The sequence below is a fragment of the Labeo rohita genome, chromosome 11, assembly GCF_022985175.1.
Source record: "Labeo rohita strain BAU-BD-2019 chromosome 11, IGBB_LRoh.1.0, whole genome shotgun sequence".
Classification (NCBI taxonomy): domain Eukaryota; kingdom Metazoa; phylum Chordata; class Actinopteri; order Cypriniformes; family Cyprinidae; genus Labeo; species Labeo rohita.
This window is the reverse complement of record NC_066879.1, coordinates 330806-352950: the sequence shown is the minus strand read 5'-3', so window position 1 is coordinate 352950 and position 22145 is coordinate 330806. Positions and strand designations below refer to the sequence as shown.

Genomic DNA, 22145 nt, shown 5'->3' with positions numbered 1-22145 from the left:
CACCCCATAATCCCCTTCAGCATGACCATCAGATTGACAACGCTCTCTCTCTCGACATATAACAAGTGTGTCTGCTGTTGACTTGAGGAAAGCAGAGCTGTCCGTGCGCTGACATGATTTGGGAAGGGAGCTCTTTGTATTTAGCAGGATTAAAGGAGATCTACAGGAACACTTCAACAAAGATGGAGCTGCTTGTCTTTGTAGCTTTGCCACTGTCACCGCCATCCACTTCGCCTCATGCTGGGATTGGCATCACAACAGCAAACACAAAGAGCTATTGACAGATAGTGAGCACCAGCACACTGCGAGACATTAAAGCAGCAACATGAAATCAGAATCAACCCATTTACTTAATGCATGCTCCTGATCTTATGAATCATCAATATATTGTAACAATCTAACAATGCATAACATATCTACCAAATACACTAAACTATTTAATCGGGGCATGTTTAAAGTAACCTGCATCGGCCGATATCGGATATTTAAAAATCATATTTTTACCTTTAATAAGAGTTCATATTTAATAAATCCATTGAAAATCCATTTTTTCATATTACAGATTTTAATATTGTGATCCCTAGCTTTTCTTTTTTAATCTATGCAGACAAAATAGTATCAAATGTTCATATAACATGCAAATAAATCTGGGCTCATCAGAATAAACCAGAATTGTAATAAAGACATCCATAATCCAATCATGGTTCAAATCAAGTCCTGTTCTGTCTCATTTTCTCATTGAATATCAAGCATCAATTCAGAACTTGAAAGTATGAAACTAAAATGATTTTGAACGTTAATTAATTTTAAAAAGAACATGGATCTCACACAATAAAATAAAACAGTGCATTTAATCACCACATCTGACATTTCAGTCTTTGCTTTATGAAACTAGTTTGCACAACAAGACAAATGCATTGTCTAGGAGAAAAAAAATGCAATTAATTCCAGATTATTAATAATATTCTGCTGTTCATAACTGTAGGGGTTATTAAACGTGGGTTGGTTAAGTGCGAGTGATGCACCGTGTTTATATTTAACAACCACAGCTAGATTTTTCAATAAGATTGCAAGATTATTTCAATCTTAAATGTTTCAATGTTAACATTTTAAAATTACATTCAATACCTGGATATTTTCTAAACATATTTACCAAATATTTACAAACTGCTGCTCACATATTAGATGAAAAGTTGAGTTAGCTCAAAAATTTAACCCTATTTAAAGTCACTGCTAAAAGCAACTCAAGTACAGTATATTTCCAAGAAAAAAAAAAAAAAAAAAAAAAACACCTCTCTTAACTAATACAAGCCAACAGCCTTGTGGTTAGCGCGTCGACATATAGCGTCATTGCGCTGTGGGCGACCCGAGTTCGAATCCCGGCTTGTGAACCTTTCCTGATCCCACCCCCTTCTCTCTCTCCCACTTCGCTCCCTGTCAAACTACACTGTCCTATCTAAAATAAAGGCATAAAAGCGGCAAAAATAAATCTGAAAAAAATAAAAATAAAAAATGTTGTAAACTATATACAGAAAACTCTGTCAGTTGTTGCGTTTCTTTATTAAAGCGATTAGTAAACAAACATACAAGTTGCACATAAGGTATTTTTTTATAATACAAAAAATATTATATGTGACCCTAGAGCACAAAACCAGTCTTAAGTCGCTGGGGAATATTTATAGCAATAGCCAAAAATACATTGTATGGGTCAAAAAGATTTATTTTTCTTTTTTGGGCCAAAAATCATTAGAAAATTAAGTAAAGATCACGTTCCATTAGGGTATTTTGTAAAATTCCTACTGTAAATATATCAAAATTTCATTTTTGATTAGTAATATGCATTGCACAGAACTTCATTTGGACAACTTTAAAGGTGATTTTCTCAATATTTAGAATTTTTTGCACCCTTAGATTTCAATAGTCAAATCTCGGCCAAATATTGTTCTATTGTTCATAGCAAACCATACATCAATGGAAAGATTATTTATTCAGCTTTCAGATGACGTATAAATATCAGTTTTGAAAAATTGACCCTTATGACTGGTTTTGTCGATGGAATCGATGTTTATAAAATGAGAATAAATTAAAATCAAGAAATCAATATTTTTAACCTAGTGATCTATTGTGTTCTAGTGTTCTATTTTTAATACCACAAGAGCAGGAAGAAAAGAAGGGATTTTAATGACGTTAAAATGATACAACCTCATTACATATTAAATATGTTACCTGTTTACACTACGTCCCTCCTAGACCACCTACAAATGTGCTTTCATGAGTTCCCTGCTTGATGTTAATGCTTTTTCAAGTCTAACCCAAATCCCTAACCCTGCTGAAGAGCAATATTAATAGTGCTTTTCGCCATACCAAACACCGCTAATGAATACAAAACAGTTCCAGATGACTGCATACTCCATAGAGCAGAGGCAAAACTCATTTGCAATATGAAGTTGCGCAGTCACCTTCTTTCATTCTACCCAAAACCCCCCGTTACATTTTCTTTGAACCTGAAACGCAGAAATATGCCCCAAGTCATGCGCCTTCATGTAAACGTAAGGAAAGTTTGCAGCAGAGAGGAGTTGATGTTCCAGCGCGAGCTCTGCGCGCCCTCCCCTGCTGCTCTGAAAGGCTGACCTTTGACCTCTGCACCGAGAAAGAGTCCTGCGGCACGGGCCGCGCCGTCAGAGTAGCCGTTCTGATCCGGACCGGCGCTCTTGACCCCCGAACCACCCCGACGAGAACACGGTGACAGAATCAGACCTTCAATGGTGTGGATGTTGTGTCATCGATAATAAACACTCCTCTTTCTGCTTTCCTTAAAGCGCTCGCATCTCCCACAGAGAGAGGAAAGACTGACTGAGCAGGGCCTTTTGTCTTTAAAGGTCAGGGAATAGAAGACCCCCATCAGCCCAAATCAAGGGTACGTGCGGCTGAAAGACGCTGCACAGAGAAACAAAGGAGCCCAAAGCGGTTTCGGTGCACTTCTGTAAACACTAACAGCAAGTTAGTCCACCATAAAGAAAAAATATCCTAAAACTGTTGTTTCAAACAACAGTGCCACATTCTGACTAAATACTTGATTTCAAATGGTTTTGACAAATATTTTCTCAATTTTTACATTTTCAAGTTTAAATATAATAACTCACTCTGTCATGTGGTGTAACCAAGTTAAAAGTAATGGCATATTTCCTTACATCTTTAATACATGTGAGAGTTTGCAAGTTAAGCTGTCCACACTAAAAGAAGTCTACAAAAGTGATTTAATGTCCACAGAAAGCACATTAAATGTAAGTAGCGTGTCTACTTTTAAGGTTTCAGATAAGTTTTTTAAGAATAAAATGTCAAAATGTGGTTGAAATAAAGTTACGTTGTCATTCAGCGTAACTCAATATCTATGTAAAAAACAAAACAACATGCTTATTCTGTCTTGTACACATTACAATATATAAAAGAATAAGGGAGCATATTAAATTTTATTGTGTTTTAAATGAGTAAAAAAATATTACTGACAAATGGGCAAAACCTAGGATAGTGGCAACATTTAAAAATGTAGAATTACAACTAATCAGTATTTGGGGTGAAAGTAATTTGTCTTTTAATGTCATAAATTGATTTTTGTTGTAAATATGCCTGAGATTGTTACACTGAATGACATTTTAGTGGGTGTCTTCTGTAAATTAGGGAAAAAATGTATGATATTTATTTTTTACTCAGAAAAACGCAATTAAATTAAACAGAATTTTTTTTTTTTTTTTTTTGGAAAAACAACAACAATTTAAAGCAGCATCGTTCAAAGTATCATTAGATTTTGGGGAGTTGCACCACATTATATTTCTCAGACTGAACTAATCTGTAATAATAATAATAATAATAAATAAATAATATGTAATAGCATTAATAATAAAAATAGATGAAAAATAAGAATAATAAAGTAAAATTATCAGTTTTATTAATAATTTTATCAGTTCATCAATTTTATTTATTTACACACTAGAAATCAAAATAACTAACTAAGTTGCCATTTAGAAATATTGTAAAAATGGCATAGAAAAGGGAGGATACTGCTCAGAAAAATCTCTGACATTCTTTGTTTTCATTGCATAACAATGCAATTTAATTCATACATTTTTTTAATCCGGATTTACTACACTATTTCCACACAGTATTATATTGTAATGTCACAGACAATCTCCACTTCTCTATTGCACACATTATGAAAGCATTTTCTAGCAATTTTCTTCCACCAAATGGCTCTTATTACTAAAATCACATTTTAAAATAATTATATTTGGCAAAGTCTGCATTTCAGCTGTTTACGGAGGCAACACTCTGAGAAAATGAAATGAAACAGACATTGCTAAAAGAAATGAAAAGAAAAATAACCACAAGACAGAAATCACATAATAGGCTCCAATCTAACAAACAAATACATTTCATGACAAAATCAACCACTAAATATAATTTTTGTGTTTGTTTTTCTCTGTCCCGACCGCATCACCCGTCACCAACATCCAGCGTCTGAAAGCCGCACGCGGGATCTGTGCCTTTTCAATTATACATGAAGCAAACAGAATCAAATCAATTAGGTATTGCTGCGGCATGAATGAAAGGTGCATAATTGATGGCCGCTCTCCTGCATTATACATATCTGTCTGCAAATCTCCACGTACCGCTTCCGAGAGGAGTCAAAGAGCACCGAGGCCACATTTCCCCACTTTATTCACTTCATCCGCTCATTTGCATTGGCGCGAGCCGCACGTGGAGACTGATCTTCAGCTGAAAAGGATCTCGGAGGGTTTGGCTTTTGCCATTAAATGAGAAGGCCACAGTTACCGCAGGATGGAAATATCCAGACGCTTCCATCGATGTCAAGACATCAGCTGGATCGGATCGTATTGTGGCAAGCAAACTCAATATCGGAAAAGCGGTTTCCGGAGGAGAGCATTAGATGAGGTGAGAGGCACAGATTTTGGGGTCCATTTCGCTCTCTTTATATTCTCAGGGCATCTAGACAGATGGCAGACATTAAAAGGAGGAGCCGTGTGACATCTCTCAACCGCACCGCTGAGATAGAGGTAATTAAAATACATTTAATCAAGTTACTCTAATGAAAAATGCAGCTGGACACCCGCTTCCACCTTCTGCTCCCACTCTCACACCTTTAAACTCTCAAACTTTTGGCCCCCTGTTAACCACAAAACGGCACTCACAACATTAAAGCAGACTCTGTTTTGGCTTTACATATATGATACCGTACATACACGATGATACAGCAGCACAAATCACAATATTTATTGATTCAGAACATCTGCCAAGCAGCTCCATCAGCACTCACCCAAAAGTAGGTAATGACCAGCAGATGAATGTTATATCACCTGATCATACTCAGGGTGATGAGGTTTATCAGGGAATCTTAAAATTATGGTTTTAAAACCTGGCAAAATCATTGCCAGTGGAATGAGAACGATTAATAATATATTAAAACTTATGGGAATTCCTATAATGGATCCATTTTCTAAAATGTCATACATATTACTTGTGCAGAGTAAAACTTGCTTGCAACCCACAGTGTCTCTGATTGTGAGCGAGTTATTTTTATTCTTTTAAATGAGTTGGTAAGAAACTAATTGGTCGAAAAGTGTTGGGAAAAACACCAACCCTGAACTTGACCTCAAAATCTGTTTGGTTGAATGGAAAAATGCTGTAAAATCCCTCCAGGAATATGTCCTAAATAGTCAGATTAATTCATTCAGCTAGAAGTGCATATAAACCCATATATTCCAAATATAAATATAAGTAAAAGTGTCCTTAATTTATTATTATATTAGCATACGGAATTGTCTTAGGCTCAACATAATATTATTTTTATGTTGATTGAATTATTAAGATAAACGTGGAAAAAAAAAGTGGTTACATTTTATTAATACCATAGAATAAAAAAAAAAAAAAAACGTAATAATAATAACAACAACATTAAATAAAATAATAATATAGGTCTATTATAATATAAAATAATAGCACAGAATTAAAAATAGTTGATATAAGCATATATGGCATATGTAATGCTTTTGCACAGTATAGATAAGAAATCCCTTACTTTAATAATAAATAACAATAAACTGACATTTCAACGTTTAACCCAGTTTTCACTCGAGCACTAAACATGTCTGAATTTATGAGATTGTTTTCATTATCCTCGCTGATTTTCCAGCATCACATGCAGCTACTGCTGTGCATGACGCTGTCACAAAATAAAGAGTAATGTTTACATTCGCCTGACGCGCGGACATAATTCATGACATAAACCATCGATCACCACAGTACATTTACATAAACACCACACGCCTGTTATTAAACGCGAATTTAAAGAGTGCGCGGTCACACCACCTAAATGACATCTCACAGCGTCCACACAGAACACATGTACTCACCTTCCGCGTCGAGGAGGCAGACGCTGACTGCGCAGGGGATTATGGGAAGCGTAGTTTTTTGAGCTGTCGCGGCAGCGCGGTCCGATGCGCCACAAAACTACATTTCCCATGATGTTGTTGCTGCTGTCGTCCACATTCGCTGTGCGATGTAAAGCATAATTTCATGTTTACGGTCACAGTTATACTTTTACTTTGTTTGATATATTTTCAGTGCCGCTGTATTATAAAAAAATAACATGCTGTTATATCAATAAAAATGTATCCTGATGTCAGCTCAGGATAGTGGTGCTATCATATACCATATTTCGCCCCACGTGTCTTATTTCTGATTGGTTAAAGCAACAGTATCTGGACCTGCTTTAGGTTGTCACTAAACATCCATCTTAGACATGTATAGGCTACTTCTAGTATCCCAGAAGTCACTGGGTGTCTCATATGCAGTGAACCGATTGATTATGTTAGAGAAATTGATTACTTAACTTAATTAGAATGGACAGCTGATTTAGCCTTTAAAACGGAGTGAAACCTCCCTCAGGAACATTACATGACTATTAATTAAACACTTAGTTAAACGTAGCCAGCGAAGACCTTTTGTACTAATCTCAAAAGAGTCGAAGATAGTGCGCTGGCAGCTGCGAAGTTTATGAGGCCTTTTATAGCTAAGAGTCATAAATTGTACAGTAAAGCGAAGGACGGAGTTATTGTTACACCGCATGTGACATTAAGAGCCGGACTACAGTGAAAAATGGCAGGAATGGCATATTTAGGGTTTATCTGTTGTTCGCTTTGATATTGATTTACTGTCATGCAGATGTTGGATAAATGGGCCAACATCTGGATACGACAGAATGACTTATCATAAAACTGCACTCTCATTGGCAGCTGTTACTTCCCCTCCTACCGGCAGCCATTAGCTCGCCGTTCTCTTCTGTACATTAATATATTAATTCGAGTGGCTCCGCGAGCAACTCAAATATATGTCAGAGTTTATGTGGATTCCTGGAAGCCAAGCTATAGTAATAATAATAATAATAACGGATGCCGAAGCGGCGACATTCTTGATTCTTAATATGAAGATAAATCCGTTTAATGATTTCTGACTTGGCAAACAAAGTCCCTAATTTGATAGAAAAGAATCATTCTAAACAGCATTTAAGAAACAAACGATCCGTGCGGAGCGCCAACTTGACCTTATGAGAAAACAACTGTTTCACTAGATGACAAGTCTGTGTAAAGTCATACAGATTCATACAGAAATGCACAATTTTATATATATATATATATATGAAAACACACAAATGAGATGGTACAAAAACGTATGCATTGACCACTAATTCAGTTGTGAATTGTCACAAGAGTGTGTTGTGAAGGTGACAAGTATTTTCACACTTTTTGCACAGTTCAAATGGTTGCACTTTGACTGCATTACTGGAAATGGCACACAAACATTTGGTTCACATGATATTTACCTGTAGTTTTTCTCACATACTACATATTTCATGTCAGGCATACTAGACGCTGTTGGTAACCAAGTATATATATCACAGTTTGTGCAAAAATGTATATAAATATTGATATGCAAATATTTGAGTGGTTTGTAATTATTTCTCTGTGTTTGTTTTTATTGTAATAGTTTTAAAATGTAACATTTTACCATGTGCTTATGCGGCGCATTTAAAGAGTTTGATGAAAATGCGAGTTGTCGTATTCGTTGCATCTCTTTGTATTTATTTGTAATTAATTAGTCGGGGACTGCTGAGTACTTCTTTCTTATTGTTCTTGTATAATGTCTGTCCAATGTCAAGAGCTGCCAAGTCGAGTTCTTTAGAAGAGCCGTCTTTCCTGGCCAATAAAAATCTGCTCTGTTCTACACTGACAGCACACTTCAGTTAAGAAGGATCCTTTTAATGTCATGTCCTCCTCTATCAGTATGTCTGACTCATTTATCCTTTTTCAATGCAGAAGGACTGATTGATAGGTCGGGACAGGATGTAACAATAGCAAAAGGACAAACACGACAAAAAAAAATAAAACATGTATGAATGGTATTTAATGAATAAATGCTATAAAACATACAGCTGCTCTATGTCTTTGTTTAGAAAATTCAATTAAAAAAACAATGCCGAAGCGTATGAGAACAGGGTTAAGGTTACGAATGATCGGCAGTCAGTATATTTTTTATATTGTTCAGTGTATATTGTTGACAAAAGAACTGGGACTCTTTTCAACTACATAATCTATTGAATGTGGGCAACTTAGTGCAATATATAGTCTTTTGTCATTGCCAAAGGCAACCTAGAACGCTGAAAAAAACACTTTCATATAGGCTACTATATGTTCTTCAAACGATCACTAACAATCATTTTATTAATATTTTCTGTAACCTTGCATTGTACTAAGTAAATAAATGGCAGCTCTGGCAGACCACTGAACACCAGTCAGCCCCATCCAAAACCACACTCACCCGACCACACACACACACACACACACACACGCTGCACCTCATTGTTGCTCTTCTCCAGTGACTGTTTGCAACTCACATGTGCAACACTGAGTAGACCACACATACAGTAGGTGGATGAGTAGACCTCACAAACCTCCACCTGTGCTAATACTCTCTACTCTTCTGTGTGTGTGTGTGTGTACTTGTTTTTGCTACATTGTGGGGACCCACAAGGATAGTAAAACCTGAAATGTTTGACCGGCCTGCGGTCCCCACAATGTTAAAAATGATTAAAAATAGTAAATGATGTTTATCTGAAAGTGTAACGATGCAAACATGTTTTCTGTGAGGGGTAGGTTTAGGGTTAGGGTTGGGTTAGGGGATAGACAATATCGTTTGGTCAGTATAAAATCTATAGAAGTCTATGGAAAGTCCCCACAATTCACAAAAACAAACGTGTGTGTGTGTGTGTGTGTGTGTGTGTGTGTGTGTGTGTGTGTGTGCACGCACTGGACACTTGAACATCCTCACAGCTACTCGACTCACTGGAGTAATACATGTGTACTTGTACATACTACAGACTCCTCTCTCACTGTCTCCAAGATGCAATGTTTGTATAGTTATTATATGCATATAGTAAGATTATATAACAGTTCCTTTAAATGTTTTTAAAATGTATTTATGTTAAAATATGTAGCACCGCGCACGTATGTGCTGGCATGTGTGTGTGTGTAGGTGTTATATACAATTAAACAAAAATTACAATATACAGTAATTAAATAATTTAAAAACAATAATCATTTTTACATTTAAATATTTTTAATGGAAACTTTTACAGGATTCAGTGATGAATTAAAAGTTTAAAAGAACAGCATTTGTTTGAAATATAGTCTTTAGTAACATAAATGTCAGCTTTGATAATAGCTGATAATTAATAATTTGTAACATAAATGTTTTAAACATAACTTTTGATCAATAAATAGAATCGTTTGTAACATTATAAATGTTTTTCTTGTTACTTTTGATCACTTTAATGCAGATTTGCTGAATTAAAGCAATAATTTCTATTAAACAGACACACCAAACACCTAAATGGTAGAGTATGGTGGTTTTTGCTAAAATGCTGAGCCGCACAACTGTTTTTAACATTGATAATAATGAGAAACGTTTCTTGGGCAGCAAATCAGCATATTGGAATGATTCCTTAAGGATCATGTGACACCTAAGACTGGAGTAAGGACAGGGTAATGTGTACATGTATCTATTTTATTTTTTTCCTTTGTTGTGAAATCATATGTATTGTGAATCATACAAGCACTCTTCTCCGTGTTGAAGATCCCGCTGATAATTCCAGACACAGAGCTCGCATGCAGTGATTGTATTACTGATGTTATCTGAAGTGTTTGGTTTTATCCCAGATAAAGGCGCTAGCGAGAGAAGGAGAGCGCCTTTGTGCGTCCATCACACACTGACAGCGGCGGCAGCAGCAGCTCCGGTACGGGCTCGGCGCTAGGATCCGGCGGATCTCTCTCTCTCTCTCTCTCTCTCTCTCTTCCTCTCTCCCTCACTCACTCCCTCTCCTCTCTCCGTCTCTCTCTCTCTCTTCCAAGCCTGTTTTAAAGTCTCTGCCAGACTTCAGCTCATGCGCTACTTCCTGGATGGCGGAATGGAAAGCTTCCAGAGCCGCTCCAACTCTCGTCTCTGTGTTTTCAGCCTGATGCATGGACTACTGCTCCTCTAACATCTCTCTCTTAGTCCACTGTCCCCTTGACGTGTTTCTCTTCTGGACTACAAGCTCAGCCATCTGAAAGAGAGAGAACGAGAAAAGAAGAAGAAAAAAAACTGTTTCCTTTGGCTCGGTCGAACTTCAAAAGAAAAGAAAAAAGAATCTCTCCAAAGGACTCACCAAAGGAGGCGGCCGAAATACACCGAAGCGTGTCCATCGCGCTCGCATTGCCTGTTTGTGGGAGTTTTTGTGTTCTCCAGGAGGATAACTCTGTCAACAGTTGCCTTATTCCAGATATACTCCATGTATACAGTGTGACATGCGGAGGCTACTGCGACCGCGCTGCTGCTGCTGGTGGATTCCGCCTCTGCTTTTCTCCTCGCTCCTGCTCCGCTGGGCACACTGTCATCCCGGTAAGTTGCATTCGAGCTGGGTCGTAAAAATGATGTTGCAAATCGCTTCACCAGACGTTACGACCTATTACGCTGGCTGCGTAATATGGAAACAACCCGTGTCCTCAGTTAAAACCACACGAACGCGAAGCTTTTGCGTTACAGATTTTCTTTTCCAGTTGTAAGTCGTGGAATCGGGACGATCTAACGGGAAATTGTAACGTGCTTAATGACGTCTGTTAATATCGCAGTCTCCACTCTCGGTCCTCTAGCGTTATTTAGACGCGCGCGGACCCGTTATTTCTAAACAATACATTCATATCCGTTATAGGAAGGGCAGACGCGATGTCTTCCAGCAGGCATTACTGACACGAATAGTTATCATTATAATGTACAACAGAGTGAAGTCATCGTTAGTTCAAGTGTAACTTAACAGCATTTCATTTCCTAACGACTTTTAAACGTGATTTAGGCATTTTCTCTTGGGAAAGGCAGTGTAGGAATTTATGTAATTATTTATTTTTGAGGTATATGTTATATCACAGACAGATCGATTATCGGTTTGGATAATATTTTTACAGATTCACATTTGTCGGTTATCGGTTCTGTAAAATCGGGTGGCACCGTTTGATGGGTCTCAATAATGCCATTACACTGCTGAGTGTTTAAGAAACGACACTGTCTACAAGTTAAATGCTTACTTTTGAATGTATTGTTTGCATAATTTCTCATTTTTCGTTTTTAATTGAGCAGCTTGTCCAAAAATGCTCCCCTTAGATCATAAAGCATCCAAAAATATATTTATTAAATTAGTATATAATAAAATAATAATTATGATAGCATGAATATTTTATTTTTATTGTTGTAAGCTCATGATTATTATTATTATTACTGAATATTTAAAGAAAATCATAAATAAAACAATCTTTGTATATATCAGTTATTGGGCAAAAATAAGCTGTATTGTTTTTGGTTGTATATGCATATGGCCCTCAGTAGCGCTAAGTAGCTGCATAGTTTTGGGGTCAGTTAGGAAAAAAAGGTTATTATTTAATGCTTGTTCATTTGATTATTTATTGATGATTCAGATGTGATGTTCAGTAGGATCAGGTGAGTAGCAATAAAGCCTTGAAAATGAATTCCCACAACAACTCGCTGCAGACTAACAGTGCTTTTCTGGAAAACCGTGAGAATCTAAATTTGGGGGCTCGTCCGGGTTTTCATATGCACGTATATTTGACGGCGTCTTGTTTAAGATGACCTTGAGGGTGTGTGTGAGCGATAGGTGAGGATCTCTCAGGCTCTTCAGGTTTGCCGTAATGATCGACAGCAGGCAGAAAAGGAAGAGGGTCTGAGATGCACAAGCTATTTCACGAGGAGCCTGATAAGCTCTGCATATTTGCATGAGTTTTTATGTAACGCTGGAGGCGTCGAGTCTAATGTATAATTCCAGAGAGTGTGACATTCTCAGGTCTTCCAATCAGACTACCAGCGCAGGGATTGTTTGTGCTCTTAGAACCAAATGACATGGTCTACACAGGCAGTCACATGTGACAAGAAAGCCATATTCATAAACAAGAAAGGCTTAAGAGCTTTACAGCTCCATACAAATGAAAGATAATATGGTTTGCAGATTGCAGCTGCGCTATGCATCGCATGTTTATGTAATGCATGCGTGCATGCAAAGCTACCATGTGTTTGGAAATCTCATTAAAATGCTGGAATGCATTGTGTTGGTCTCTCATCTATCTGATATCTCGCTAATACATCCCAAAACATAAATTTCCGCTATAGCTGACCTACTTCTGTGTAGCTTGAAGGTTTCGTCTTATCAAATGGCAATCGCTTTGCATACGTAATGAAATGTTGTTCGCAGTCAATCGCCGTTGCGGGAATAAACAAATTCACTTCAGATACTGTAGCAGTCAGAACGTCCTCTGGTTTCTTGATTGTTTTCTTTGGCCACTGGTTTTCATCTCACATTCTGTGTGATCCAGAACTACAAGAGCAGGACGCCCAGGGACTCGGTGGACATTGGGGCGACCGCTCGAGCGCTGACAGCGAGATAAAGCGTCTAAGTTTCTGCATCTCAAACAGCCGAGAGATTTCATCAGGCCCGTGATGAATGTCCCATGAATAACACATTGTCACCGAAGGGCAAATGCCTGACTCAAGGTTGTGGACATTATTGACAATCTCTTCTGTCTGTTTTTCTGTTTGCGCCTCTCTCTCTCTCGTGTCTGTCGCAGTATGTGTTTCCGTCCATCTTACCGTCTACGTCTATCAGAGTCGATTTCTCAGAGAGAAAGGCGCACGCTTCCAGTCCTAGGGTCAGAAATGAAGTTAGCGTGGAACAAAAGACAACTTTAATGCGTTCCGTTTGCTTCCCGTCATTTTTTTTGTCCAGACACGGGTCTTTTTAAGCTCAGTGACATTTGTTCACTTGTCTGTGTCTGATAGACCTGTTCTTAGCAGAAGCACTGCTGCGGAAAGACAAGCGAGCTCTGTATCCGCCGCCACTGCCGCAACAGTGACATACACACTGGAAAAAGGAGAATGGTGCAACTTTATTTATTTCTGTCATGCCGGTGGGAAACAAGTGTCTGCACGCTGGAGTCTCCAGTAATGGCCAGTTTGCTGACGGTGCGAGAGAGGAGGGAAGATCTCTCAGCGGGGCGTCTGTCGGCCCCAGGCAACGCTCGTCTCTCTGCGGTCCGGTTGATGCGGCCGCCGGAGCGAGGGATGACTAGAACGGAAGGGCAAATTCTAGCACGTTTCTGCCTGATCATTTAAAGCTATTAAGCTGAACTAGTGATACGCGGTGAAACTAGCCAGCAAAAACCACTCCACTTGTCATGCAGGGTAGCGGTAAAAATGATCTGGCCACTCTTCTCCGACCTCCTGTGCATAGCGGGAAAGAATTCACCCGGATTCACCCCGAAACCGCCGGCGATAGCGAGGAAAAGACGGTTATTTCTGTCGCATGACGAATAGCGTGCCACGCACTGGAGAGCGCAATGATAATTCAAATCTCTTAAGAGGCATCAGACTTCCTGCCTTTCTGATTTCCTTTTATGTGGGCGAGGAGCCATTTCTTCGTCTAATAGAAAAGGATAATTTGCTAAATGTCCGTTCGGAAACGACTGGCACTTAAGATGGGGGGTAGCGTCTCAGGAGCGAGATAGCTGGAGCTGACATTCGGGCCGGACTGGATGCACCAGCGGCCCCTGTAACAACATTATCATCATCATCATCTCTCTGCGCTCGGGCCCTTATCTGTCCGGCTGGGTGACCAAAGCCGCCGTAATGTTCGCCAGGTCACTTTATCAGTCACCGAGCCTGTCATCGTTGCCTGACTCCCCTAATAGATTGATTAAAAGATAGGGCCGTGCCGACGCTTAGACGTGTGGGCCGATGTCAGGCCGCCGTGGGCTCGTCCTCCCGGAGTTTGTCGGCGTGTGTGCGGCACGTGCATCCGTATCTGGACTAACAGCAGCGTGAGATTAGAACCTGCAACATGGAGGGAAGAAAACGGACTCAGTTTGGATGCTATCTGCTGTCCTGACTCTCACGCTGGTTAAATTTGTGCAAATATGCAGTCAAAAAGATATCCAAACATATTTACAATTCACTTGCAATTTAGAACATTTAAACTGACTCAATTATTTAATATTATTATCAGTTTATTTCAATTGATAAACTTGTTTATTTAATAATTAATTCATTTGCATATTTAATTTTTTTATATTAAATATGCATATTTAATTTTTATTATTGATTTGGCAATAGAGATTGTTTTGGTTATTTAATTCAGCTAGGGGGCATTCAATTGTCAAAAGTGATTTATAATGTTACAAAAGCTTTTTATTTCAAATAAATTATGTAATTTTGAACTTTTTTATTCATTAAAGATTTCTGAAAAAAATGTATCAGTTTTCACAAAAATATCAAGCAGCACAACTGATTTTGCATCAATGATAATAATAATTGGTCTCTTGATCACCAAATCTACATATTAGGTTGATTTTTTTTAACATCATGGGACTCTGGAATAATGAATACAGATTTTTTTCTTATATATATATATATATATATATATATATATATAATATCACTGTTTATTTGTCTACCTCTTTTTGTTGTTGTTCTGTTATGTATTGGCTGTTATGAATGGATCTTGAGGTATATTAGTGCTCTCAAGTGAAGGACTCATCCACAGTTTACTTTAATAGTCCTGGTGAAGGCAGACGTGTGTGTGTGTGTGTGTGTTTGAGTGTATATATATGTGTTTGTTCTCATGCTGGTCCATTTTCTCCTCATCTCCACTGGCAACCGCAGCTCACAGTTTGTGCCAGCCGCCAAATGAAGTGGACATTCATGAAGCATGCTGGTAGATCCTGTCTTAAAGACAAAAATAAATGCAGATAATGAACCCAGCATGCAAAGAATCACACTTTCCACTGGGAAAAAACATGTTCTTATACTTTAACACCAGTCGTATAACGCTGCAATATATCTTCATAAAATGTTATTGCCATGGAGACAAAGTTCAGTGTTATCCTTTACCTACAGTACATGTAGTGCATCCAAACTTCTGGCCTTTTTAAGTGACATTTTTGCCTGTATTTAAATTCTGTATCATAACCTTTGCAAATGACGTCACTTCAACAGTGAAATAAACAATCATAGTTCATTTGGCCTCAGAGCTGCTGTGGAAACAAAGCACAACCCAGTATGTCTGATGCACAGGGCACCTTCTATTACATGCGTCAATTCATTTACACAACGACAGTGTTTTTAAGCCTGAAAACTTCTGAAAATGTGTTTCAAAGTTGCAAGTTTTATAAAACGTTACCATTATTGTCTCTGTAAAGTACAAAATGCAAATTTGTGAAAATGGTAATGCCATGTGCATGCAAATAATGTGTTAGTAATTAGGTACGTCCACAGACGCATAGCGTTTCTTTACAAAGTGACATCGCCACCTACTGGTGTGGCGTGCATAATATGATTTTAGTAACTTTCGTGGCTCTGTGTGAAGGGAATTGTTTTGACATTCTTGTTGCTGTATACAAAACTTTTCAAAATCACAAAGGAAAGACATTTTTATTTTCAATACATTGTTGTCATGTAAATGTACCCCAAAACTAAACCTAAAACCAAAATGAAAACCATGAAAAATGCATTTTTGTTACTTGACATAATAAATTGTATTAATGGAATTAATAATAACAATAATTAATTGTTAATGGAAATGAAACAAATATATATATATATATATATATATATATATATATATAAATCAGCTAATTGCAAGGCAACATTTCTTGTTTTAATTGGAGAAAAAAAAAATTATAGACTATATATACACTGCTAAAAATGACTGAAAATGTACCTAAACTTAAAATGAAAACAGATAATATCCAATATTAAAGCTGATTCAACATATGAACAAATATTATAATAGTGTCTCAATGATACTAACATTGGTGAGCATGTAGTTTTTAGTATTTTAGTGTGCTTGTGTGGATTCACTTGGGTTTTGCCTGTTTAACTTTTGTAACTATTTGAAATACAGTATAGAGTGCAATAATAAAAAAAAGGAGGGTCAGAAAATCTGGCTAAAATACTCACTGTGAGAACACTGTTCTGTTGCTGAGCTCCTAATCCTGTATGGTTTGATGAATATTGGCTTTGTAGAAACCTGTCAGCTGCACTGGTTTTGTTCGAATTCATTTTGTTTACTTGTTTGTTTGTTGTGTTATGTGCAGCTTTGCTAAACGCTCTTTGCAAAGCCGAGTTCTGCAGCGCCGTTTGTTACGGCATCATCGCGATACACCGCTCGTGAAACGCTAGTCTGATACGAGTGTGGTAGCGATAATGATTCGCCTCATTGAAAGTTGTAGTGGATGTGGGCAGGAGACCAAGGCTGTGTGCTTTAGCTTCAGTGTCTCTCAGATTTTCTTCATGTTTGCTTCTGCCACTCTTTTATTCCTCTCTGTTTCTGTGTTTCTGACTCTCTCCCTCGCCCAGACTGGAGGTTCTGAAAAGATTTTCATTTGGCACGGGAACGGGGGTCGGAACGGTTTGCCAGGAGACGAAAGAAACCTTTGAGCCTCTGGGAGACTTAAGCGCTAATTCTCCTTCCACAAAACCCGGCCCCCTCCAGCGCCTCGCTCCCCCGCTTACCCCCCGTCACCCTCTCTAAGGTCATAATTAGCAGCGTATGGAGTAACAAACGTAAAAGTCTCTCCATTAATAACGTATAACGGCTGCTGGCCCTCTCCAGTTGAAATGCCAGCTCCTCTTCCTCTCGTGATCTCGCGTCTAAAAAAGGAAAAGATGATGTTAAATGAATGCGTTCTGAAACCAAACAATGGAACGTGTTTATTTGTTTTGAGCAAGTGATGGATGGATTAATGAGGGAGAAATTAATTACAATTTGATGAGCCGCAGCGAGTGTTGCGATATTAACAGCTAAACAGATGCTGTAATATAACAGAGACGCAGCAGCATTCGTTTGTTCATGTTTAGCCACTAGAGGGAGCATTTTACGGGAGTTTCCGACGCAGACTTTTACGGTAGATTATCCGCCGCATTAATTCTGCGGTTTGTCAAGGCGATCGATCAAGGCTTTTGTGGCGTGCTAAATTTCATTTATCACCGTATCACGGGCCCACGCAGTACTCCTTAAATTAATTTTCCTTCCAACCACTCTGTAAGAAAGCTACGAAGCCTTTTTTCTCTTCAATCCAACTAGATATAAAATATGTAAGGAAGAAGAAGAAGTGCGTAAAAAAACGTCATCACGTGTTTCCAAATCTGTATGACCAAACAATTGGGAAAAAACGTTTTGTCAAAACCATGAAAGTCATAATTGTTTTGGACCCCAGTGACTTTCATTGGAAAGACATTTTTCAAAATAACCACAGAAGAAGTCATACAAGATTTGGAACAACATGAAGGTGAGTCGTTTTTCATTTCTGGGTGAGCTATCCCTTTAAATCCACTTTCCACTTCCAAATGGCCCGTAAGGAGAACTCTCCCCTTGTAATCTGATGCCAGTTTTTCGGTTCATTCTTGAAAGGTAATGGCAGGGATATAGGCTCGGTAATCCGGTCTGGATCAGCGTAAAAGGCCAATCTCGTCCCAGAGCCCTTGATGGGCTGGATGTCGTGAACAGGCCTGCTTGCGATAGAGAAAAAACCTTAATTTGGCGGTCGGGCCGCGGTTCAGGCCTGGCGTGTAATGATACAGCCTTTAGGCTGATGTTGTCCGTGTGATGGGTGTTTGTCAGTCAGGGAATTGTAGCCTAATGGTTTTGTAGGCCAGTTCATTCCCTTTGGTATTTCTAATTCTCCCCACACTATTTGTCCCCTTTTGAAAAAAAAGAAAAAAATAGCAGGAAAAAACAGCAGAAAGGCAGTGAGGCTAACTATTAGACACCCTCCGTATATCACATCAGCCTCGGAAATTGCGGCGGCAAATTATTTGTTTGCGCGTGGACGTGTGTGGTCTCTCCGCGAGCGTATAAATGAGGTAATGCGGCGGCGTTTCTGGGAAGCGCGGTCACGTATTCAGAAGGCCCATTTTCACAGACACGACGCATTAGTGTTGCATTAGGCCACGACTGAGAGGGCCAGGCCGCTTACAGCCTCTCGATATGTTCTCCGCTTCCAGGGCGAGAAGAGGAAGAGAGGGGGAAAATAACCACATGCCAAGGAGCGTTGTGTCAGTGAGCCAGCGTTAGGCCGGAGTTGCGAGTCTTCTCATTAAATTTTTGCAGTGTAGTTGGTTTTTCCACTTTAATGCTTGGGAGGATGCTGGCCTCTTCCAGCGAGAGAGAGACGCGGCCGGCGGACTGCACCACGCTGCCCAATTTGTCTTACTTCTCGGGAAGCTGTTTAAAGTACAATGCTTTCTTTTTTTTCCTCTTCTCTTCCCAAATTGGCGAGATTCCCGTTGTCTTTCCGCCACTCCAGATATCGGGGCTTTCATCAGTCAGACCTGTATTGAGCGCGCTCGCAAAATGGCTCGTGATCGGCGTCTGTCCTTTCTGATTTATTCCACTCGTAACAGAATTAGACGAGCACGTTATACACGCGCGTGTTTCCGTATGACCGTTCTGCGCTGGGCTCTGAGGTGTGATCTTTGCTGAAATGATTGTGCACGCTAATGCTGCTTTTGTGTATAGCAAATCTCTGCCGTAAAAGTGAAGCGTGTCATTTCTTTTATTAGAAATAATGACTGGTTCAAACAGGTTTCCTGGACACACCCCTCATCTGTCATTGGTCAGCCTATCAGAAAGCCCCGCCCACACCTCACACCACTCACTTGTTAAATCTGACATTTCAGATGTCAAACACAAACAGCAAAAGGTGCTTATATACACTCATGGTGCTACTGAAAAATTCAGATGAGCTAAGATTAATTTCTATACTAAAATACTAATTCATAGCTTTTAGATTAAAATGAATTTAAAATCAGTAAAATAGTTGTAGTTGTAGTAAAAACCTAATAGTAATATAGTATTAACAGCAAATGTTAAATAAATATATTTTAATTTTAAATGTTTAGGGTCAGTAAGATATTGTAATGTTTTTGAAAGTAACCTGCAATGGTCAGTCTGCATTTATTTGATTAAAAAATACAATTCAAACTGTAATAATTTGAAAAAATTCTGAAATGTTTTTCAGAACATTGTAGGACATTATATATATATATATATATATATAGGATCGACAAATTATCAGTCTGGCCGATTATCAGCGCCGATATTAGGTATTTTTATGGTTATCGGTATCTGCCTTTTTCAAAACCACTTTGCCAATAAAATAATTAAATATCATTAAAAGAAAGTTTTTATTATACTTAGTTTTGACATTAATTATCATTTTTTACCAGACGTATATATCGGTTCAAAATATCGGTAATCAGTCTACTTGATCTGTAATAATCTGTATCAGCATCGGCCCTGAAAAACACATATCAGTCAATGTGTGATATGAAAACAATGCTTATAAACAGCTCTTGAGATTTTTTATTTCACAACTCTAACAAGTGGACTATTGTGCTGAAGTTGCAAATGTAAATTGCACAAATGCGAGTGACCTTTATAAACCTTTTTCTCTTTTTATACAGCAGACAGTTACAACTCTGCAATCTCAGTGAATAATTGTTTGTAGCCATTGTAAAGCAGCTGATTTGACCATTCATCAGCTGAATCCTGCTGTTCAGTGTCAGAATCTGTCCTGTTTCGCTCTGGACTACACATTATATAAAGCCAGTTAATGGACAGAATTGAGCCATTTTGAGACGATGGATCTGGCTAACAAGCTACTTACATTGTAAACACTGTGTAAAATCAGTGCTCATCAGTCTTTTTGGCTGTTATTCAGGTTATTTTGATTAATATTAAATCTCAAATGTTGCATGTAATCTTGCTCTAGCAAACAAAAACAGCTAATGTTAATCAGTTAGCACCACTGTATGCTAGGCTAGGAGACTAATCTGTTATCTTGCTATTTAAAGGCTAACTAAAAACATAAGGAACATAAAGAAAATGAAATGGTTTATTTTACCATTTTAAGCTTCGGTAATATAATATGACAAGTAACTTGAAAGACATTAACATTTTCACGATCGAGAACAGATACATGTAAAGCAATTTTGTATCATTGCAATGAGTGGAGTATCATCTGTCTCTTTTGGAGATGATTCTGAAGGTTTTCTGCTTTATTTTAATGTGCTATTCAGTAGCGTAATCACCGTGATCATACAATGAAAGCTTTGATGAACGTGTAATGCAGATGAGCACTGAGAATTGTCATTATCCAACTCTTTGACGTCTCAACTAAAGGCAACGTCTTCCCTGTTTTCCACTTTCCTTCCATTTTTCTTCTTCTGCGTAGTGGCTTTTAAAACAATCAGCATGGCAAAGAGCCCTAAACGCGTCTGACGTTCAGCTCAAACGGCGGCCGAGCGGCGCTTCAATGTACAAGCATGAAATCAAAGCCAAAAGTAGAAATACTTTCTCATTTCTTTGCCGCTCGACAGCTGTGATTGCCTTTTCTGGCTGGGCTGTGTCTTTGATGGTTCACTCTACCTTGACTAGTGCTGATGGGTTAGCAGCGTGACCGCTGATTGGATTGGCTGTTTTTGACCTCTCGTGACCTTCTCCCGCACTGGGTCTCAGCGGTGGCCTGCGTGTCCGCTCAAACATGTAAATTCCATCAGTACATAGTCTCTCAAGTCATCGCAAACCCGCGTGACTCTCGGCAGAACGCAGAAGGAGACGTTTGTTTTCCCTGCTCTTTTCCGTGCGGTTAAAATGAACAGGGACCGAAGCTTTCAAGCTTAAAAACGACTCAAAAGCACCATAAAAATATCATTAAAGCGGGCTGTTTGACTTAAATTTCAATCTGCTCCTCACTCAAAGCTGTTGTATGACTTCAGAAGACTTGGAATGTGGTGTGCGAGACTTATGGACCGCTTTTAAGACGTTTCTGCTGTGCTTTGCGTCTTTTTGAAGCTCGAAAGCTTTAGTCCTCATTGATTGTAATTCCATGAAAACAGTCTCCAGAATTTCTGCTTTTGTGTTCTAAAAGTCTGAAGGGAATAACGTGAGGGTGAGTAAGAGATGACGGAATTTGTTGGGTGAACTGTACATTTATCTTCAAGAGTTTCAGATTTCCTCCAAAAAAAAAAAAAGAGTAGTTATAACAGAAATAAGAATATACTTAAAAATGTGAATTCTGCTATCGTTTACTCACCTTCATGTCGTTCCAAACCCGTATGTGTTTCTTTATTCTGTTGAACACGAAAGAAGATATTTTAACGAATATTTGCCACCAAATTGTTTGGTTGCCAGCACTACAGTTCAAATTTTTAATCAAGTTCTTTACATGTGCTATAGTTACACATTAAGTGTACTTACCTCTGTTTTAATCATCTTTTAGTACTTTACGGTAAAACTTCTCATTTGACATTATTACAAAGTGCATTTTTTAAAAGTGTGCTTAACACAGTCATTCAAGTGAACTCTCTGAAGTACACCTAAAGTACACTTTTATTTCATTATTGTTATATTATCTGCAAGTACAGGTTGTTAAATCTTTATTTTTAAGGTTTGAAGTGCAGATTCGGGAGAGTTAAGT

General features: G+C 38.3%; 2 protein-coding genes across 2 annotated transcripts in view; one reads left to right on the top strand and one right to left on the bottom strand.

Moving 5' to 3' along the window:
- Window positions 1-6456, bottom strand: part of fhit (fragile histidine triad diadenosine triphosphatase) — a 266649-nt gene extending 260193 nt beyond the window's left edge. Inside the window, exon 1 of the mRNA XM_051123419.1 lies at window positions 6429-6456. The gene's annotated coding sequence lies outside the window, so the exon portion shown is untranslated. The remainder of the gene's footprint in view (window positions 1-6428) is intronic.
- Window positions 6457-10625: 4169 nt separating this feature from the next.
- The window catches only part of ptprga (protein tyrosine phosphatase receptor type Ga), a 228747-nt gene continuing 217227 nt past the window's right edge, over window positions 10626-22145 (top strand). Inside the window, exon 1 of the mRNA XM_051122442.1 lies at window positions 10626-11010. Coding sequence (XP_050978399.1) covers window positions 10917-11010 — 94 coding nt within the window. The 5' untranslated portion in view covers window positions 10626-10916. The remainder of the gene's footprint in view (window positions 11011-22145) is intronic.